Here is a 19,141-nt window from a genome sequence, read left to right as displayed (position 1 = left end):
AATTCCTACAAAGAATTCCATTTAAGAATGTTCCATTTTGGCGCAGATCCAGATAAAGGCGCATGTGGGACTTTTGTGTGTTGCTGCCACCTACAGGACCGGAGTGGAACACTTTCAATCAAAGGGATCAGATCGTTAGGATCATTTGGCCTTGGTGAAGGTTTGCTTTCTAATTTTTGATAGTATTGTACTGTGAAAATTAATAAACTGTAAAGAAATAAGAGGACGAGCGTTGATAAGATGCCAACTTAAGTCTTTATTTTTTGCCTCCACATGCTCAAGGAGGGCAGCCGACTGTTTCAGTGCATGGAAATCGACATCAACCTGCATGTGCTGATCTCTTCCTTTCATTATTGATCGTTCACTCGTGCATTCCAATCACTTGACTCACTGCATCCCTGAAGCGTACGCACATTTATACTGTGCATGCTAGCATGGAATCATACTTTCCACTAGTGATATCAAGAAACTACTTTATGAAGGTGTAAACATCAGCAGATGTTCCCCTTCAATGTAATCCAGGGTGATATGATTGATGGTTTAGTTCACAATATTGGATTACTGTTTAGTGAAGATGCCAACAATTCCCAACAATGTTACTCACATTACTAATAAGACTCAACAAGTTTTGCTTTTTTTCCCCTTGGCTTTTTTTGTGATGGCAGAGTGAAATCAAAATATCTATCTATCTATCTATCTATCTATCTATCTATCTATCTATCTATCTATCTATCTATCTATCTATCTATCTATCTATCTATCTATCTATCTATCTATCTATCTATCTATCTATCTATCTATCTATCTATCTATCTATCTATCTATCTATCTATCGATTTAAAATGTCTTTTACTTTACTGCAAAATCAGGGCTTTAAAAACAACAAATATCTGGAAAAACATTATCTAAAATAAATGAAATATTTATATAAATGTGTACTGCAAAAAAATTACAAAACAGTCAATAAATAAAAACAATAAACAATTTTGAGCAAATACATTAGTGTAAAATGAATCATTGTCCGTAACCATGACAATACAGTACACACATAAATCATTTCATAAAGCTTTTATTAAAAGTTTTATTGTTGTTTTTCCGAATGATAAATGAATAAGATGAACATTTCATTGCAATTAATGTTTTTATGGACTATAGTCCATTTGATCTAAAACATGTACTTTTTTTATGTATGTGTACTGCAGTAGTCGTAGTAGTAGCCTGCAATAAAAATGAATAAATACAAATATCAGTTTGAATATGTGCATAAAATGCATAAATATAACAAAATTATTTTTGTTTATGTTGGGGTTTTGTTTTTGTTTTTTTTACATTTGTCATATTTGTATTTTTGTACATACAACTTTTTTAACATTTAAATTTGAAATATGATCCTCCACCAACAAATAAGACCATTGTTAAAACACAGCCAAATAAAAAGAGTAAATAAATAAAATAGACATTATAAGTACGGTACTACAAAAAGGAAATTAAATCTACTGAATGCACTGAAGCTCAAACAATGAACAAAAATGATGCCATGTAAATGTACAGCAAAACTAATGCATTCAAATCTGAATAAATAAATCCATAAATAAAGCATGTCGTTCCTTTTTTTTCATTCCCTCATATTTAATTTTTTTATTTAATGAAAAATAAACAACATAGCTACTGCTTGAACGCCATTTCACCTGCAATGAGGACGCCGCCGCCATGTGTTTGTTTAGTTTGACGGGACGTGTCTCCCTCTTGTATACATTCCCATCAACGTCTGCCCCCTCTGACCGTACATGACCCCCTCATAAACAAAATAAAAAATAAATAAAAAGCTAGGCCTTGTTTCTAATTTGCTGTGTTTATTATACATCTTTGCATCAAAGCCCGACGTGTCTCGACCGGACCACCGTGAAAGCGCCAATCAAACCAGACAAAATAGTCCAGCAGACCGAACCTTACGCGCTGCACCGGTGTGTGTATCAATGTGTGTGCGTGCGTGAGACAAAGAGAGAGAAAGTAGGGGGAATTCCACAATGTTGAAGTAGTGACATGTGTTGTGGGCCTTTGCCGGGCTGGAATATGATCCTCAACAGTCACAAACAGAAGATGAAGAAGAAGGAGAAGGAGAAGGTGAAGGTGAAGGTGAAGAAGAAGAAGTGGAGAAGCGAGAGGCCTCTTCCACATGTATGTTTCGCCAATAGCGCTGATTACGGGCAATCCGGCTATTGGGGCCTGAATGTATGCTAGTATGTGTCACTGCTCAATGTCATTTGTGTTCACAGCAGTGCTTCTGAACCACCAAGTCGTTGGAGCCACTCGAGTAGGCTAACTCCACGTTTGTCATTTGAAGGAGAGTCATATAAAAGGTATTACGTTGAAGTTTACAGTCAAACTAAATATAAAAAGAATTATGTTGCGTATGTATTTCACATAGCTTTGTTGTAGGCTAATGAAGTCAATTTATCTTAATGCTAACAAACAATGGGGAATGACATCAACAAGCTAGCGAATAGCATTGGCGTAGTTGTAGCAACACAATAAAACATATTTGAACACAAACAGTGGAGAAACATGCACAACGACAATAAGACAAATACAGGAAATATTCTTTATTTGTGAAAGTCTTCTTCGTGTGTGTCTCTGTCTGTTTTATACTGCCCCCAGATGGCCAAGGTGTGCACATCAGAAGAAGCAGCAAAATCCTAATGTTCATTGTATTGAAGCAAAACCTGTTCAATTCTTAACAATCTATTAAAATGATTCATTGCTGTTTGATATTATAAAGTACAATATTATAGAACTCTAATTCTCTTATTAAAAACACTCGCAAAATGTTGGAGTTACTGTGAGCTTTTTTCAGCGCAGTGCCATCTGGTGGCTAAAGCAGGGTACTGCATTAGTGACCTTTCTTCTGTCTGAGCTATCTAAAGGCTGCAATATTGACTCACACATCCGCCTCAATGCCTTCAACGTGTCTCCATCATCTCCATATTGATGGTCAGCATGTTGTAAAAACATGGAATCTTCTGTCGATCCAACAATAGGATGAAACCAAGCTCATGAGGTACAACAGGGGAGGAAATCGGGAACAGCAGTTGAGCTTTGATCTGACAAAGTGAAGATGGTTTAAAAACGAACAAAAAACAAATCGTCTTTCCACGCAGTCACGTACGTGGAAGCTTAAAATGTCCCGGCATTTACGTTTCATCTCCAATCAAGTGTCTAAACAACAACTCTGAGGTTGGAACCTCCACCAGGAGAACATCTTGATGGTATGAATCATGCTTTATTTGGACTATAAAACATAAACATAAAGTCATTAGCAGGCAAATATTTATGGAAAAGAGAGTCAACTCATTGATTAAACTGTCATGCCAATAATAAGTATACATATTTTTCATATCAGAACTCTGAAACAAAAGTTTAATTTCAAATCAACTTTTTTTTTCTCCAAAACAAATGGATCAAATTGAAAGTGCAAGTTTAATTATCCTGATCAAAAAATACATTAAGAGAGTTTCTGAGTGAAAAATGGGCCAGCCTGGCAAAATGATCTCTTTAATAAATGGAAAATGGATGGATTTTGCAAGAAATTTGAACACACACACACAGTTCCCTCATTATCTGTCTCACCTGGAGACGCTAGAAGTGAACGCGCACTCCTGCCTCTCCTCCCATGCTTGCACGCAGCACTGCAATGGTTAACATGCCCGGGGAGGGTTCCTTCCCTCCCTCACTTCCTCCTTCCTCCTCCTCCTCCTTCCCGGCTCAAACTTTTTTCTTTTTTTTTCTGTCCGGCACCTGTTGAGCGACCAGTCTCGCACACAAACCGAGAAAGCCCAGAAGAACCACTTTTACGGACTACAGCACAACTCCAACCCGAGTGGGAAATGACACTTTTTTCACGTGCACTTTGACGCAAGAAGGCCACTTTGATCCCTGGATTAATTTTATTGTAATTTTATTTTAAAAATTAAACATTTCAACTGACCAATTCGCGCTGTTGCTTTATATGACAAATAATTCAATTTAATTTTCACATTCTTTTGGCAACTTTTTCACCTTCCTCCGGGTGGATTGATGGTGAAGATTATGCGGATTCTAGCGCGCGTCCGTGCGCCGAAGCAGCACCGGTGCCCCTGCTGATCTCCTGGGCCCCCCCGCCGCCGCCGCCGCCGCCCCCCAGTCCCCCCGGAACCCACTGCCGCACCACCACCTGCCAACTCATCCAAATGATCCCTCCATCATTCCTCATCCTTCTCGCGTCGCTTCTGCAACCAAGTGGCTCGCAGGCTCAGTCAAGTCATGTCAGCAAGTTTCACCCTCCAGGCGGCAAGGAACAAAACGGTCAGTTTGCGTCTCTGCTCCTTCTTCTTCTTCTACTACTTCTTCTTCTTCTTCTTCTTCTTCTTCTTCTTCTTCTTCTTCTTCTTCTTCTTCTTCTTCCCTGCGCACGCAAATGTTCATTCTTCCTGGGCTTATGGCCAGTTTTTTTTTTTGTTTTTTTTTTTCAAAAGCACATCTTGTTTGAGTTTTCTTGCAATGAATGGGTACGTTTCATTCACTTCAAACAAGGCAGGATATGGAAATTACCTTTTAAAGTTTACCCCGAAAATTCCATGTCAACCCCCCACGCTCCCCTGGAAGCATACAATTACGAAACCAAGGCGTCTTGTACAACCTCTGATTAGGAAGTCTGGATGGTTTTGTCCATTGAGTGCAATGCACTTGACCGTGTCATCCAAGTAGAACAATTGGGTTTCACAGAAAGTTAAAAGTAACCAAAATAACTTTTCTGAAGAAATGGCACAGAGTTGGCTAATTGAAAAAAAAAAAAGCAATGTAATGAAAGGCAGGGTTCAAATCCAAGATGACCGGTTGGCTGATTGGTTTGTGTATTGTTTGGAAGGTTGTCAATTTGCTGGTTTGTTGGTTGACCGGCTAGCTCATTGGATGACCAGTTGGTTGCTTGATGGGCTAGTTAGCTGACAGGTTAGCTAGCTTGTTTGTTGGTTGGTATGTTTTGATAGATTGGTTGGCTCATTTGCTGGCTGGTTGACTGGTTTCTTGGTTGATTACTGACTAGCTGGTGGTTGATTTGATACGTTTTTTTGGTTGGTTGTTGGTAGACTGGTTTCAAAGTCATTTCTTGGTTGTTTGACTGCTTGGTTTGCTGGCTGGCTGGTTAATTTGAAGGCTGGCTTGTTGGGTGACTCTTTGGCTAGAAATTTGGTTTGTTGGTTAGATGTTAGGTTTGATATGTTGGCTGTTTTGTTGGCTGGCTGGGTGTTTGCTTTAATGGTTTGTTGGTTAGCCAGTCATGGTTGGTTATGGACTGGTTAGTTGGTCCATTTGAGTGGTAGGTTTGTTGGTGGTCATTTGGTGGGCAGGCTGTTTTAGTTGATTGAAGTGTTTGGTTGAAACCAGTTCTGCTAACACTTTGTAGAAAATAAATTTTAAAAAACGGGTGCATTTTCAGATCCTTTAATGTGCACGTCCAGGATGGAGCGGCATCTGAATTTGGTGGAACTCCAAATCTCGTTCACTGCTTTGTCCAAACATCTTGTTACTCACCAGAAGAAATGGCTGCTGTAATGTACAGTATAGCAAACGTTGAAGCAGCTGCTTATATAGCAGCACTCTGTTTTGAGGGATGCTGCTGCCGGGAGTCTTTTTAAACTCACAGACTAAATCTGAAGTCCTAAATAAATAAAAAAAAAAAGGGAAACTGTACGCATGGCAGTGGTAAACGTTCTCGGTCTCGGTGGCTGATGATTATATTACAATAACAAGCACTGCACATGGCGTGTTGGTCTGAGCGCGGCGCGGTTCAGCTATAATGTTTCACACTTATTAAAGTGAGACAACTTGAAAGGACGTCCACAGCTGCGCTTAAAAACACACTCTGTTTGTTTTTGCCTCAAAAACCAGAGCTAACAGCGAAAGGACGTCCTCCGGCCATAACCCAAACTGACCTCGTCTGTGGTCTGATTGCAGTCGAGTTGCCCTTCCGATGTAACAATTTTCCATTTTACTCGCCACACACAAAAACATTCGCTTCCAACATCGTATTTTAATTTGATTTAAAGCTTGGCGAGCCCTGCAGCAGTCCAGCTGCCTGGCTCGGTTTAATGATAGCCATGAGTTAAAAAAGATGGCTGGATTGTGAAGGATATCGTATGCCTGCTGCTGAAATTTACGATACTGGAGGTTTTTGGCAACCATAATCGTTAACTCTAACCCTAAAATCTTACCATAATTACCCTAACACCTAACTCTAACCCAACCCAAGCCAAACCTAATCCATAACTCTAACACGGAACACTAACCTCGAACACTTAACTCTAACTCTAATCCTAATCCCCATTACCAAACTCTAAACCTGACCCATAATCTTAAGTAAACCCTTTAACCCTCACTGCAAAAGATATCATAAGATTTGGAGTGAAACGTTGAACTACAACAATGGAGACAGGATCTCTTTATACCGGTAGATGGTAAAAACATGGTAACTTTAACCACCCTAACCTTACCAATAAACCCTCCAACCATCCATTTTCTTAACCGCTCATTCCTCACAAAAGTCACGAGGGTGCTGGAGCCTAGCCTAGCTGGCATTGGACACTAGGCGGGGTTCACCCTGATATGGTTGCAAGCCAATCCAGGACCAGTAAACCCAACTCTAGATATTGTTGATTGTTGAATCAAAGCATATTGAAGTAGCAAAGGCACAAAAAAAAACTTATGGTGCCTTTTAATCCCTTTTGTAATTTGTCTAGGTGGCACGGCTCAGGTGGTAGAGTGGTCGTCTCCCAACCCAAAGGTTGTGGGTTCGATCTTCAGCCCTTGTGATCATGTCAAAGTTACTGAACCCCCAGTCGCTCCCGGTTTGACTTTAGAAATATTTTATTTTAACCATGCTTCCCGATAGGCAAAGTTGGGAATTTAGTCAGTCTGCCATTCGTCATTTGTCATCGACATAGCCGTCCACCAGTGACTGACTGAAAGGTCCGTCGGTACTTGGCCCTGTTAGTGACGGTCACACTGACGGACGAAAACCTGTTTCTGTCAGTGCTTACTGTCAGTTTCTCATCACTCGTCATTTTTTCAGAAAAACGGGAAGGACCGTCCGTCAGTACTGATGGAATGCCCACCTCTGATAGTAAGTATGTCAATACTTAAGGTTATTCAGTAGGTACTGTCGGCAAGTACCAGTAGGTTTGCAGGTCGATAGGTATTTTTTTAAATGGTCATTCATTTGAACCCTTTTGTAATTATTATTTAATTTCTCCAATTTTAGAAGTACTCTTCCACCGCATGGTATGTAAAAGTAAAACGTCGGGCATTAGAGATCAATACCCACTGAATACTTGCTCTATCTGTAGATTAATCTCAGATTTGGGGAGTCTTCAGATGGGAGTTAAGTGTTCCCGGTTAACGTTCCCGTACAAGGCCACGTTTCTCCATGCCCGAGCCCACCCGTAAGCGCCGTCCCCCCCTGGCCCTGATCTTATTAGTAACAAACCCCCGCCGGAGATGCGGATTACCTCCATAAATACTCCCTCGTATCCCCCCCCCCTTGAGCACTGCCGGAGGAAGGTATGCGTGCGCCGAACCTGACCCGCTAGTGATCACAGAGGCCGCTGTTCCGCTCCAGATTACCAGATTAAACTGGGAGAGTGACAGGCGGGGGGTGACCGGGGTCGCCCACAAGCCTTACGGAGGAGGGGGGGTCGGAGAAAAAGAAATCCTCATATGGAAGGGTGGGGTTAAAGATAAAGAGGCATATTGTGCATTCATTAGATTACCATGGGGACAAATACGTTCTTATGGTAGTTAAAAAAAAAAAGTGAAAAGTGGGTGGCTGCTTGGAAGACGTATGAGCGTATCGTGACATTTTGTAAGTGGGGGTGCTGCGGGCACACATCAGGGTCTCCAGATGTAAATGCCGTGATTGGATGTTGGAGCGCGTCCAAGTCCTGGGTGGCCGGGGAAAGTGGGATTGAGACATCAGAGCCGAAGAGGACCTGTCTCTTAGGGAAGGTCTGGTACTAGTTGAGTAAATGCCACGCTCTAAATACACGCTCCAGGGCTCACTGTTGAGTCTCATTGGATTGGTAGTAAGTGCATGGAGGTGTGGTAGTAATGGTGCATTTGAGACATGGTAGGAAGGTCGATAGGCACATAAATTGGTAGGGTGTGGATTATTTGGTAGTTGGTTAAGTACTTTTGGTTAAGTACTTTGTTCAGTAGGTAGGCACTTTATTAGGTAGATACAGGTATTTTATTCAGTAGTTAGGTAGGTAGATACTCTCTTCATTAAGTACGTACTCTCGACACTTTATAATTAAGGTAGGTAAGTACGAGACTTTACACGTCCTTCAAATGTACAGATCCTGCAAATTTAAAGGTCCTACAAATAGGAAAAATTTGGGGGGAAAAACAATAATTAAACCCTAAAAATTCTCCCCAAAATGCTAATAAAAATTCAAATGATGCAAAAAAAAAAAACAATCACCCTCGCACCCCATAAAACCCAAATGAAAATATACATATATTTAAAAATAATTGAAAAAAATTCGATCGTCCCTGGAGTGAATGATTGTGTTTCGTTTTGCGGAACTGATCAATGATATCATTGATCAATGAGGAAATTATGGCATTACAGCCAATCGCCAATTTTGCATAAAATGCAAAATATCTGCCGATCCGATCCACCCAATCAGATCTGTGTAAAGTCTTGTAGGCACTTGCTTTATTTGGTTGGTACTTTATTAGGTAGCTATTTTAAAAGGTACAGTTGGTTGGTATAGGTAGGTAGTACTAGGTACATATTATAGATATGTACTTTATCATGTAATCAGTAGGTAGGTATATAGGTACTTTATAATGTAGCTGTAGGGAGGTAGGTTTTTTTTTTCGGTCCTTGTTTGCCTTATTTGGCGCTAATTATCTCAGTGGTGTAAAAATAATGTTATCACATGAAAACAGTGGCCTACTTCAATCAGGTTTCTGTTTGAAAGCCATCTCATCCTGCACAAACATCATCAAGAGAAATAATATCCTCGAAACTAAAAACGCAAAGGCATGGACACAGGTCGGAGTGTGTTCTGCGCCTGGCGTCTCCCGCCCCGTGACAGCACAGGAGGGGCCGCTGGGTGTTTTATTTGGCCGGCGTTTGCCCAGGGAAGGGTTCCTGCGTGTCATTTTGGCACCGCGCTTTCCAAGTGCAACGGTTTCACTTTCAAATGAAGTTTTGATTGCAAAAAAAAAGGGTACCGGATGCTAATCAGAGGCTGAGCCATGTTGTGTTTGTTTACGACGAGAACACAAGGCCAGTTGTTGGACGTTGTTTTTGAAGTCCTGCAGAGGTGCTCGGCTGTCATTGGGCTGCGCGTTCACACTTTGTCTGCATGTCACTGCTAACTTACAGTATGAGAATCTGAAAATGTCGCCACCTACTGGTAGGTGCGCTTGAAACGTTTCTGCAAAGCCTAACCCTGGCTTAAAACGCCAATTTGAAGTCCTAACTCTTGTTTGAAACCCTAACACAAGCTGGAAAATGGACATATTTGAAAAGCGATACGGCAACACCTGTGGGACAAACTACCCAACTATCATTCATAACGATCCTTCCCTACCTTCCAGACTACTGCAGAATGCGCTGACTCAGCACAGCGTTTATATAAATAGCTTGCAGGCAGGGCGGCTGTCATGAGGAAAGCGGCACTCAAGCCAAAACAATAAGCGGGATAAATGATGTCATGAAATAATGTGGCACTTTGTGGGCTGCCTCCTTTTTGGGGCCGCTTATCGCTTGCACGATGTACAATAGTTGTGCCGCCTCATTTCCATCGCCCTTGACTGGGAACAATAACATCTCACATGTTTGCTTGGCAAAGACATGGCGGCAATATCCCGCCCCCGGGAAATACTTGAGCTTCTGTTAGGATGATGATTATCACAGATGCTTTTACTTGTTAGTTTTCGGGCTGTTACTACCTCCTGTAATCTTCTTAAGGGTCAAATGTATAAGGGGTGTGCCAAAAAATCGATTCTCTCTATCGCGATTCTCATTTAGTACGATTCAGAATTGATTTTATTTAAATTCTTTTATACCGTTTTGTCCTTGTTTGTGTGTGCCTTTATTGGGAGTGCTGTTCATGTTGTACCCGATTTGGCCACTTAAGGGCAGTATTTTTCCGCACGTTCTGGTACACTGTTAACTTGTAGCTATATTAGAGAGTAGAAGGAAACAGTCAAGTTATGCCAATAAAAGTTTTTTTGTTGTTGTTGTTTTTTGCAGTGTATAAAGAGCATATGCCGGTGAGTAATGTTAACATGCTTCTCTGTATACATTCCTGAAGCGTTTCGAATTAATAGCCGTTCTTTTGAGTGATAAAAGTGCCGTGAGTTTTAAATTAAATTATTTTTATAGTCATTTTAATAAAAAAAGATATTTCTCCAGAAAAAAGAAAAAAACCAAAAAGAAAAAAATATATATATTTCTAAAATTAAAGATGAATTAATTTTACGTGCTTTTTAAACTAGTTGCGAAGAGAAATCCTTTTGATATTTATTATTAATATTTTGACAGGACAATGTTGTGCATTGTCTCTTTCTAGTATGTATGACTTAGCCACTAGGGGGCAGTATAAAGCTGTCATACGGAAACAAACAAAGACGACTTTCACAACTATTGTAATTGACTTAATAGCTGCAGTAATATCAGGCGTTTTTCGCAACGGATTAAGAATTTACACCTGTGGGTACTACGATATTGTTTACATGTTTTGCTGACCGTTTGTTCCAACATCTGCATACAAATGAGTTTTTCACTGGCAAAACCCAAAAGACTGAGCATAGACATGGAAGCCTCACTGCAGTCGGTCAGGCCTGCTTGTCAGAGCACATAGCTGTCAATCACCACGTGCTTACGTGGCTTCCTCCGTCTTTGTGTTCGCTCGTCGTCCTGACCTGCTTCCGCGCTGTAATTTGACGCTTTTGTCTGCTCATTTCTCTCTCTAATGCTCGCCCATTTGTACAACATCTTGCATAACGCATCGCCACTTATGTAAAATGCTTCCGTTGACCATTTTGACACACTTTTTTTTTAGCACACTAGCGGGAAATGATGGTTGTTGGGCGAAAAAAGTAGACAAGAACAAACTGGTTGAAACTCAAAAGAGATGTCATGACTGATTAAATAAACACGCCTCAGAAATGCTTATAAATCATACTCGTTATGATGTGCCAAATGTATGAAAGAGCTGCTTCTAGACAATAACAGATTGCTTCTAGCCTGATACTTGCCTAGTCCTAACCTGGTTGTGATCTGGTACTTGCTCCCAACTAGTCTAGTTCAAACTGATAGTAGTCCGGTTCTAGTATGGTAGTGGTTAGTTACTTATCTTATAGTTTCAAATTAATTTGGTCTAAATTGATACTGGTCTGGTCTAATCTGATGGTAATCTGTTATTTGTCTGGTACTAGTTTCAAACTAGGCTGGTTTTAATCTACAAGTAGTTTGGTTCTGGTCTGATTCTAGCCTGGTAGTGTTTTTGTAGTCTAGTTCAAATATGGTACTTGTTTTGAATTAGTCTTGATCTATCTAGTTCTGTCCTAGTATTAACCTGGTAGTAGTCTCGTTTCAATATGGAACTAGTCCTGACCTAGGCAGAGTCTAGTCTGGTAGTAGTCTATTTCTAGTTTTGAGCTAGTCTGACTTCAGCAGTTGTAGGCTACTGTAGATCATTACTAGTCTGGGTCCAATCTGGCACCTGGTAGTCATCTGGTTCTAGTCAGGTACTGGTCTCAAACGTGTCTGATAGTCGTCTGCTTGTAGTCTGGCACCTGTCTCACACTATACTGATTGTAGTCCGTTACTTGTCTGGACCTTTTTTGGTACTACTCTGTCTTTTGTCTGGGTCTAAAGCTAGTATAAATCTGGTATTAACCTAGTTCTGACACTAATCTGTTACTAACACAGCTTTAGTATGCTGCTGAAAGGGTTCTTGACTGGTAGTAACCTGGCTATCTGTCATCTGGTCCGAATCTGGTTTTATTCTGACTTTCATGCGGTGCTGGTCTGTTTTGAGTTTGGTACTCTGGCATTAACCTAATTGAATCAGGTTTTAGCCTGGTTCTAGTCTTGAACTAGTCTGGTAGTATCCTGTTACTCTTCTGTTTTTATTCCTGTCCTAGCCCAGTAGTAGAAATAAGCTTTATTTGTGTAGCACATTTAAAAACAAGTGTTTACAAACTACAATACAAATTCCTGACCATAAAAAGCAAACAACCTCAAAAACAAAATACTCAGTACTAGTTTGTTACTAGCTGGTATTTGCCTGGTACTGTAGGACACTGGCGCTTGCTTGCTACTCCTTGAATTCTGGTACTATTCTGGTCCTTGCCCGGCGGTGTCTAGACCAGTTCTACCCTAGTTGTAGCCTGATACTAATGTAGTTCTCGACTGATTATATAAGATGCTTCAGAGAAAAGTATGAGCGTGATTTATTTAATTTTTTTTTAAAAGTGTGCATGTCAAGACAAGTTTTGAGTTACAAAGCTTTCTTTGTTGCATCAAGCGGGTGCTTTTGACGGGTCGCCAGAGCACAACACCGCTTTCACCGTGACCGAGACCTCACTCCTCGGAATTCTGAACCCGCACTTCCTCGTCCGGGAGTTGACCTTGGCCGGCGTCTCGGGAGGGCATCTCGTCACCTCGGTGGGAACCCTGAAGAATCCCACAGTTGTGTCCTGCGTGGCCCCGAGGCCTAAACTAGACTAAACAGATAGCTGCAGTCCAGCTATTGAAATGCACCAATGCCACAGGAACATCCTTGAATTCATGCAATTCCCATCACAAACATTCTCAAGTGGTTCCATGAAAAAGAGAAGTTTAACAATGACAAAATCTGTTCCTTAATTTGAAAGATGACCCTTCCAAGATTGAATACAAACAAAAATATAATATAAATATTATTTTTATGTAAAACCTTTTATCTACAACTAGTAAATATAAATCAATAATGACATGTCACTTTATAATAATATATCTTGTTTTAAATTTCCATGTGAAGGTTGAATATTGCTGTGGGATTTCATGTACGGTAAACATTTTGCTTATGCATTATGTATTATTATAGTAAATGTTTTTCATTTTGAATTTCTGTAGTTGCACTGTTATTTATACTTATTGATATTTTTTTATTTTATTCTTTTTACAAAATAACTTGAATTTGTTGTTTTAATGTGTATTGTATTTGCATTAATAGATTGTTTAATTGATTTATTTTTAAAGTCCTTATATATTTTAATTAATGCATTTTTTTAATTTGTAATTGTTTTTACATTTTCATTTTATTTGTAGCTATTTATTTATTATGATTTACATTTTAAGATACATTTTAATTATTTATTTTGTCATTTTAATCATCATCATTTTGTATTTTTATTTTATATACGGTTTCTTTTGTATTTTTATTAGTATTTTTTATTTATATATTTTTTAATTTGTATTGTATTTCAGATCAACTGTTTTATGTATTAAATATTTGTTTTATTTGTTTACTTTAATTTAGTTCAAATTAGTTTTTTGTTTGTTTATGTTATATGTATGTTTATATGTGTTCTATAACATTGTAGTCTAATCCAGTAATTGTGCAAATTCTAAGTTTTATTTTCCGTACTTTAATTTCTAGATTTACACTTCGATTTTAGATTTCGACTTATGAACCAACACGAAAACCAAAGAGCTGTCTCATGGCTGACAAACAAACAATTGTGAAGCTGACAGGAAATTCCTCGTCACTGTTGTGCAAAAGCTCCTGAACGCGTGCGACTTCACTAAAGCATTGCGGCACATTTCACGCTTACGGGAGCGCTGCTGCTAATTTTAGCTTGCGCGGCCACGCATGAACAGCTGCATACATTTGACACCTCGGGGCAGATGTGATAGGAATCTTCACATTTCAAGGGCAACACAACCGAGACGTGTTGGAGTAAAGACTCACTTTGAAGAATAATGTGTTACTAGGATATCGCTTGTCCATTCTATTTAAGCGTTGTCGTCAGATTCTGTTTTGAACTTGAAATATTATTATAAAGAACATAAATCATCAGCAAGCCTCACTTGATAAATGACAAGAACGTACGGTTTTGGGTGCTGGGGTGGGGGGAGTACGTCTGTCCTTAGATGGCAAAAAAACACTACCTAGTACTGGATTACTCCAAGCAAGACCAGAATGTACAAGAACCAGACTTAAAACAGACCCAACAAGGTTAGACCCCGACTAGAACCAGGCTTATATACCAACTGGTTTTAGACTTGTACCAGACTAAGACCAGGCTAGTAGGAAACTACAACGAGATTTATGTGAGCTTACTTAGTTACCAGGCATAAACAAGGCTAAATGTAGACTAGGACTAGTCTAGTGCCAGAAGAGAACCAGATGAGCTCCAGGTTATAACCAGACTAGACTCAGGCTAGTACCAGACTCAAAGTAAGTTCAGATCATAGTTAGTGCCACGCAAGACCCAGGCAAGCATCAGGCAGACACCAGGCTAGACTCAGACTACTGTAGAAGCAGGCTAGACCCTAGTTTGAGCCGAGCGCCAGACTAAGGCTGGGTGAGAACCAGGCTAAAATCATTCTAACTAGACTAGGAAGTCCCAGCAGCTAATTGTAGCCTAGCAACAGGTCCCTACGAGTTTGAGACTAAAAACATAGTAACAGGCTGGACCAGTCTAGATGAAGACCAGTACAAAGGAGAGCAGGGCTAGTACCGGACTATTTTGAGACTAGTCTTGGACTAGGACTCACAGGAACTGTCCAGACCAGACTGGCAGAGACAAAGAGACCTTCGTTCTCCTCCATTGTCACAGTCTGTAAGTATGTCTTGATCATGTTGTTCATGGACCAGGAGCTTTTTGGATAAGAAATTAAATTAAACAATGCACCTGTCCCAGTAGTAGATGATGTCACCCGACACATGGTGAGGAGCGATCCACGGCGCGGGAACCCGATCGTACTCGCTATTTAAAGAATGTAAGGCTTTCCCAAAGTTGTTTTCACGGAGGGGTGTATATGCTTCACGACTTGGGAACCCTCCAACCCCCACTAACTCTGTGGGTGGGGGTATCCATTACCACGACCCACATTAGCTGTTAGCCAGTCGGTGTGTGTGTGTGTGTGTGTGTGTGTGTGTGTGTGTGTGTGTGTGTGTGTGTGTGTGGGGGGGGGTGTGTGTGTGTGTGTGTGTGTGTGTGTGTGCAGTCTCATCCGGATGTGCGTCAGCCTGCTTTTAATCAAACCGCACTTCAGTTTTGTATGAAAGCGAGACCCCGCAAATGTAGCAGATGGTTTTGCACTAAAGAGCTTGTTTGACAAATCCGTGTGGGAAAGAAGTCCTGGAAACTGTTTGAAAAAGGGCAGATGCTAGTGGGAGGTGATTGGATGAAGATTTAATATGTCACCAAAAAAAAAAATTCCTTCATTTGTTTGTTTGATCATACTATGATAGTTAGCTTATCTTAACTTCGTGGTTAGGGTTAGCCAGATCATTCATTCATTCATTGCTCAACTCAACTATCCACTCAGCTTTCTGTCACTGCAACCTGAGACTCCATAGTCTCCACTTTGCTGCAAAAGGCCCGCAATCTCCTCTTGGATGAAAATGGGCATCCTCACCATGGAGAAGTCCATACTAGAGACCATCTTTCTCCATTGTGTTTGCAACAGATGCACTGACTCTATGGTATGCTAATTTTGATGCAGCTGGCCCACATTCTCTTCTTGGATAAAATGTGTCTCCTTACCGTAGAGAAGTAAAAAGCGAGACTCTCATTTCCTTTCATTGTTTTTTTTTGGTAGCATGTGTCACTTCTCGCTAACCCTATCCTGCCACTGTGACCTGAGACTCCATAGTCTCCACTTTTGCTTTTGGATGAAAATGGGTCTCCTCAACAGAGATGTTAATACAAGAGACCCTCATTCTCCTTTGTGTTTGCAACAGATCCATCGACTCCATGGTCTCACAATTTCTCTGCAGCTGGCCCGCAGTGTCTTCTTGGATAAAAATGTGTCTCCTTATCATGGAGAAGCAAATACAGAAGACTCTTACTCCATTCCTGTTGTTTTTTTAGTGCTTCTCATTTTCAAGTGCAGCGTTTTTTATGTGTGTGCGCCAGTTGTGTTACCAATTATTGGCATTTCCTTACTGAAAGGATGTATTCACGCCGTCTCAACGACACACAGGAAATGTGATCAAGGTGTGTCACATTCGAAGAAGTCAGTCATGCGTCACACATCCGAACAAGTTCAAAAGTGATTCGATGGTGCAAATATGTGATCGCAGGATATCAGACACGCTTTCGACTGGAAGTAATGGACCATCTGTGAAGTATAAATCAAGTGTGAACGAGGCAATCTGGCAATCAGGCTGGCCAATTAATAATGTCACCAGATTGATAATACTACAATATATTGCTGATGAATATGTAGGATTTATGAAGTGAAGCTCAATTAGCTTCAGGCTAACGCGGGGCGTCTTTGCCACGTCTCCGCCCGGGATGTGATTGATTACTACTAAAACGCGTCACAAAACAAGCGCGCCTTCATATGTATGCTAATGAGCTCAGCTAGGGGCAAGTCGATTATGCATTTATGTTTTTTACTCCGTGAAATATGTAACCATGCCAGCACATGCTGACTCATGCTTTACGAAGCAAGATAAAAACTATGCAGTTGTATAAAATAATGCTATGCTGTTGTTTGCTCATAAACCAAAATGCTATACTGCCATGGGACTAGCGAGCTTAGCACATTGCTTTCACAAAGGCAACTTGTGTTTAAAAGCCTTGAACCTTCCATTGGCTCCTGCAGTAATTTACTAAAGTACCAAAAGGCTAATAATAATAAGTGGGCTCATTATGATAAAGTTAATGATGTAATCCACATCAGACGCAAATGAACCTCAGCAGTGAAGTACAAGAACATTTATGTTAATTTGTAAATAAAGTTTCCAGATTCAAATTGGTTTAAATCCCACAGAAGTCTTTAGTGCACAAGTGAGGTTAATCACAGACTATTGCTTCAGGCCTCCATTTAACCAGGGAGAACTTAAACACTCATGAAACACCACAGGTTTGCAGAACTTGAAAGAGTGTGCATTAAAGCGCTTCATAATGCTGGATGGTCTCTCTGGGACAGGTGGGCTAATGCATTTGTTAAGCACTTTATATTCAGTATGACAGACTTAATCTGTTTAAGAACATTATACATTTTTTTGCATTTAGTTCCCCTTTTTAAAAAAGTGCATTACACCACCACAACTCAATACAGAAAACATCCACATTATAATAAGCCTTAATGCGGTCAATTTCAATTTCAGTAAACTCGGAATGGGAAGCACACCAATGGTTAACTTAATCCATCCATTTGTATCCATATTCAGGGGGCCGCCATTTTGGCAAATACCGTCCTCTGCTGTTGACTGAAATTGACGTCACAACTGCCTTCGGGCTCGCATTGCGAACGTCACGTGACCTAACCCACAGAACAGGTGAGCCTTTTTCGAAAGTGCTTCATAATTCTTGGTGGTCTATTGGTGGTGGTCTAATGAACTTTCTGAGCACTGATCATTCAGCTTTTTGGTGTGAAAACCAGTCATCATACAGTATTCTTTGATGAGGTTAACTGAAATTGAAATGGTCCGCATTAAAACACTTGATGGTCCTAGATAGTTTTGTAATGATACAAGGTGTAAAACATTTTTCAATCGAGCATTGTACATGAGTTTACCAGAGTAGCATTTGGTGTGCCTCTTTAGCAAAATCAAAACGATTATTTTGCATTAAAGCGCTGTATGATGCTGGATGTTTTTTTTTTTTTGGTGGTGGTGGTGATCTAATGCATCCATAAAACACTGAAAAGGCAGTTTGCCATGCGCAAGGTGATCTTTAATGTGCTTCTTTTTACAAAGTTACGGAAATTGAAAGAGTATGCAGTAAAGTGTTTCATTATTTGTCTTTGACTGGTGGTCCTGAATTTACTTCAGTCAAAACAGTTTGCATTAAAGCATTTTATGATGCTGATACTTTTTAAGTGGTGGTGGTTTAATGCACTTGTTGAGCACGACCTATTCATCATACAGTATTCTTTAATGAGGACTTTTCCAAGACAACGGAAATTGAAATGGTCCACATTAAAGCACTTGATGGTCCTGGATGGTTTTGTAATTACAAATAAAAGGTCTAATACATTTTTCAATCGAGCATTGTACATGAGTTTATCAGACTAGCATTTTTAGCCAAATTGAAACGATTTGCATTAAAGCACTTTATGATGCTGGATGCTTTTTTTGGTGGTGGTGGTGGTGGTGGTCTAATGCACCCATAAAACACTGTAAAGGCAGTTTGCCGTGCGCAAGGTGATCTTTAATGTGCTTCTTTTTTACAAAGTTACGGAAATTGAAAGAGTATACAGTAAAGTGTTTCATCATTCGTTTTTGACTAGTGGTCTTTTGCATTTGCTCAGCACTATACTAACATGCAATAAATGTTGGCGGCAGCCACGGCGAGCGCGAGTGGGAACACGTCAAGCGTCCTCCTGACAAAATCCATCAGCAGCAAGACGCCTCCAACCATGTTGGGGGAAAAAAAGAATTTGAATAGAAGCTAAAAAAAAAGTTGCTGACAACAGGTGTGTGTTTTGGCTGAGAGAGGCACAAAGTGAAAGATGGACTTTGACAAACCTCGTCAACGCCGTCTCGTTAGCTGGCGCGGCACCCGCCAAACGGCCTCATTAGAGGCAGCTGCAAGGAGAAAGTGGAGGAGGAAGAAGCGTAGGATGATGAAGATGACAAACTTCACACCTTCTCCATGTTCTTTCGCTAGCCTGTTAGGCAGCACTTTTAACAGCATCTGCAAAAGAATGGTAAAGTTCATGTATTTGATGGACAAAAGTATTGGGACATTTGGACGTTCCACATACAGGAAGTGAAGAAGTTACAGTTTCACCCTGCCTGTAAAAGCCCCTCAGTCCTCCCGGCCAGGAGCGTTAAAAGCAGTTGTCGGACAAATATTTTGTACGTCAATGATTTGAATAATCCTTCCTCGCGTACCAGGTCTAAGGTTGACCACCCCT

The 19,141-nt window shown here is 40.3% G+C and overlaps 1 protein-coding gene across 2 annotated transcripts in view; it reads left to right on the top strand.

Annotated features, from left to right (window-relative positions):
- Positions 1 to 3,783: 3,783 nt before the first annotated feature.
- pdgfc (platelet derived growth factor c) overlaps positions 3,784 to 19,141 on the top strand; it is a 40,631-nt gene continuing 25,273 nt past the window's right edge. The window contains exons 1-2 of one of the 2 annotated variants that reach the window (XM_086085009.1): positions 3,784 to 4,341; positions 17,451 to 17,558. In XM_086085009.1, coding sequence (XP_085941135.1) covers positions 4,227 to 4,341; positions 17,451 to 17,558 — 223 coding nt within the window. In that variant the 5' untranslated portion in view covers positions 3,784 to 4,226. The remainder of the gene's footprint in view (positions 4,342 to 17,450; positions 17,559 to 19,141) is intronic. The other variant, XM_086085010.1, reaches the window with a different exon arrangement.

The sequence above is a fragment of the Leptonotus elevatus genome, chromosome 9 (assembly GCF_054856555.1).
Source record: "Leptonotus elevatus isolate MCC_2025b chromosome 9, RoL_Lele_1.0, whole genome shotgun sequence".
NCBI classification, from domain to species: domain Eukaryota; kingdom Metazoa; phylum Chordata; class Actinopteri; order Syngnathiformes; family Syngnathidae; genus Leptonotus; species Leptonotus elevatus.
The sequence above is the reverse complement of the archived record's forward strand: the minus strand, read 5'-3'. Positions and strand labels throughout refer to the sequence as shown.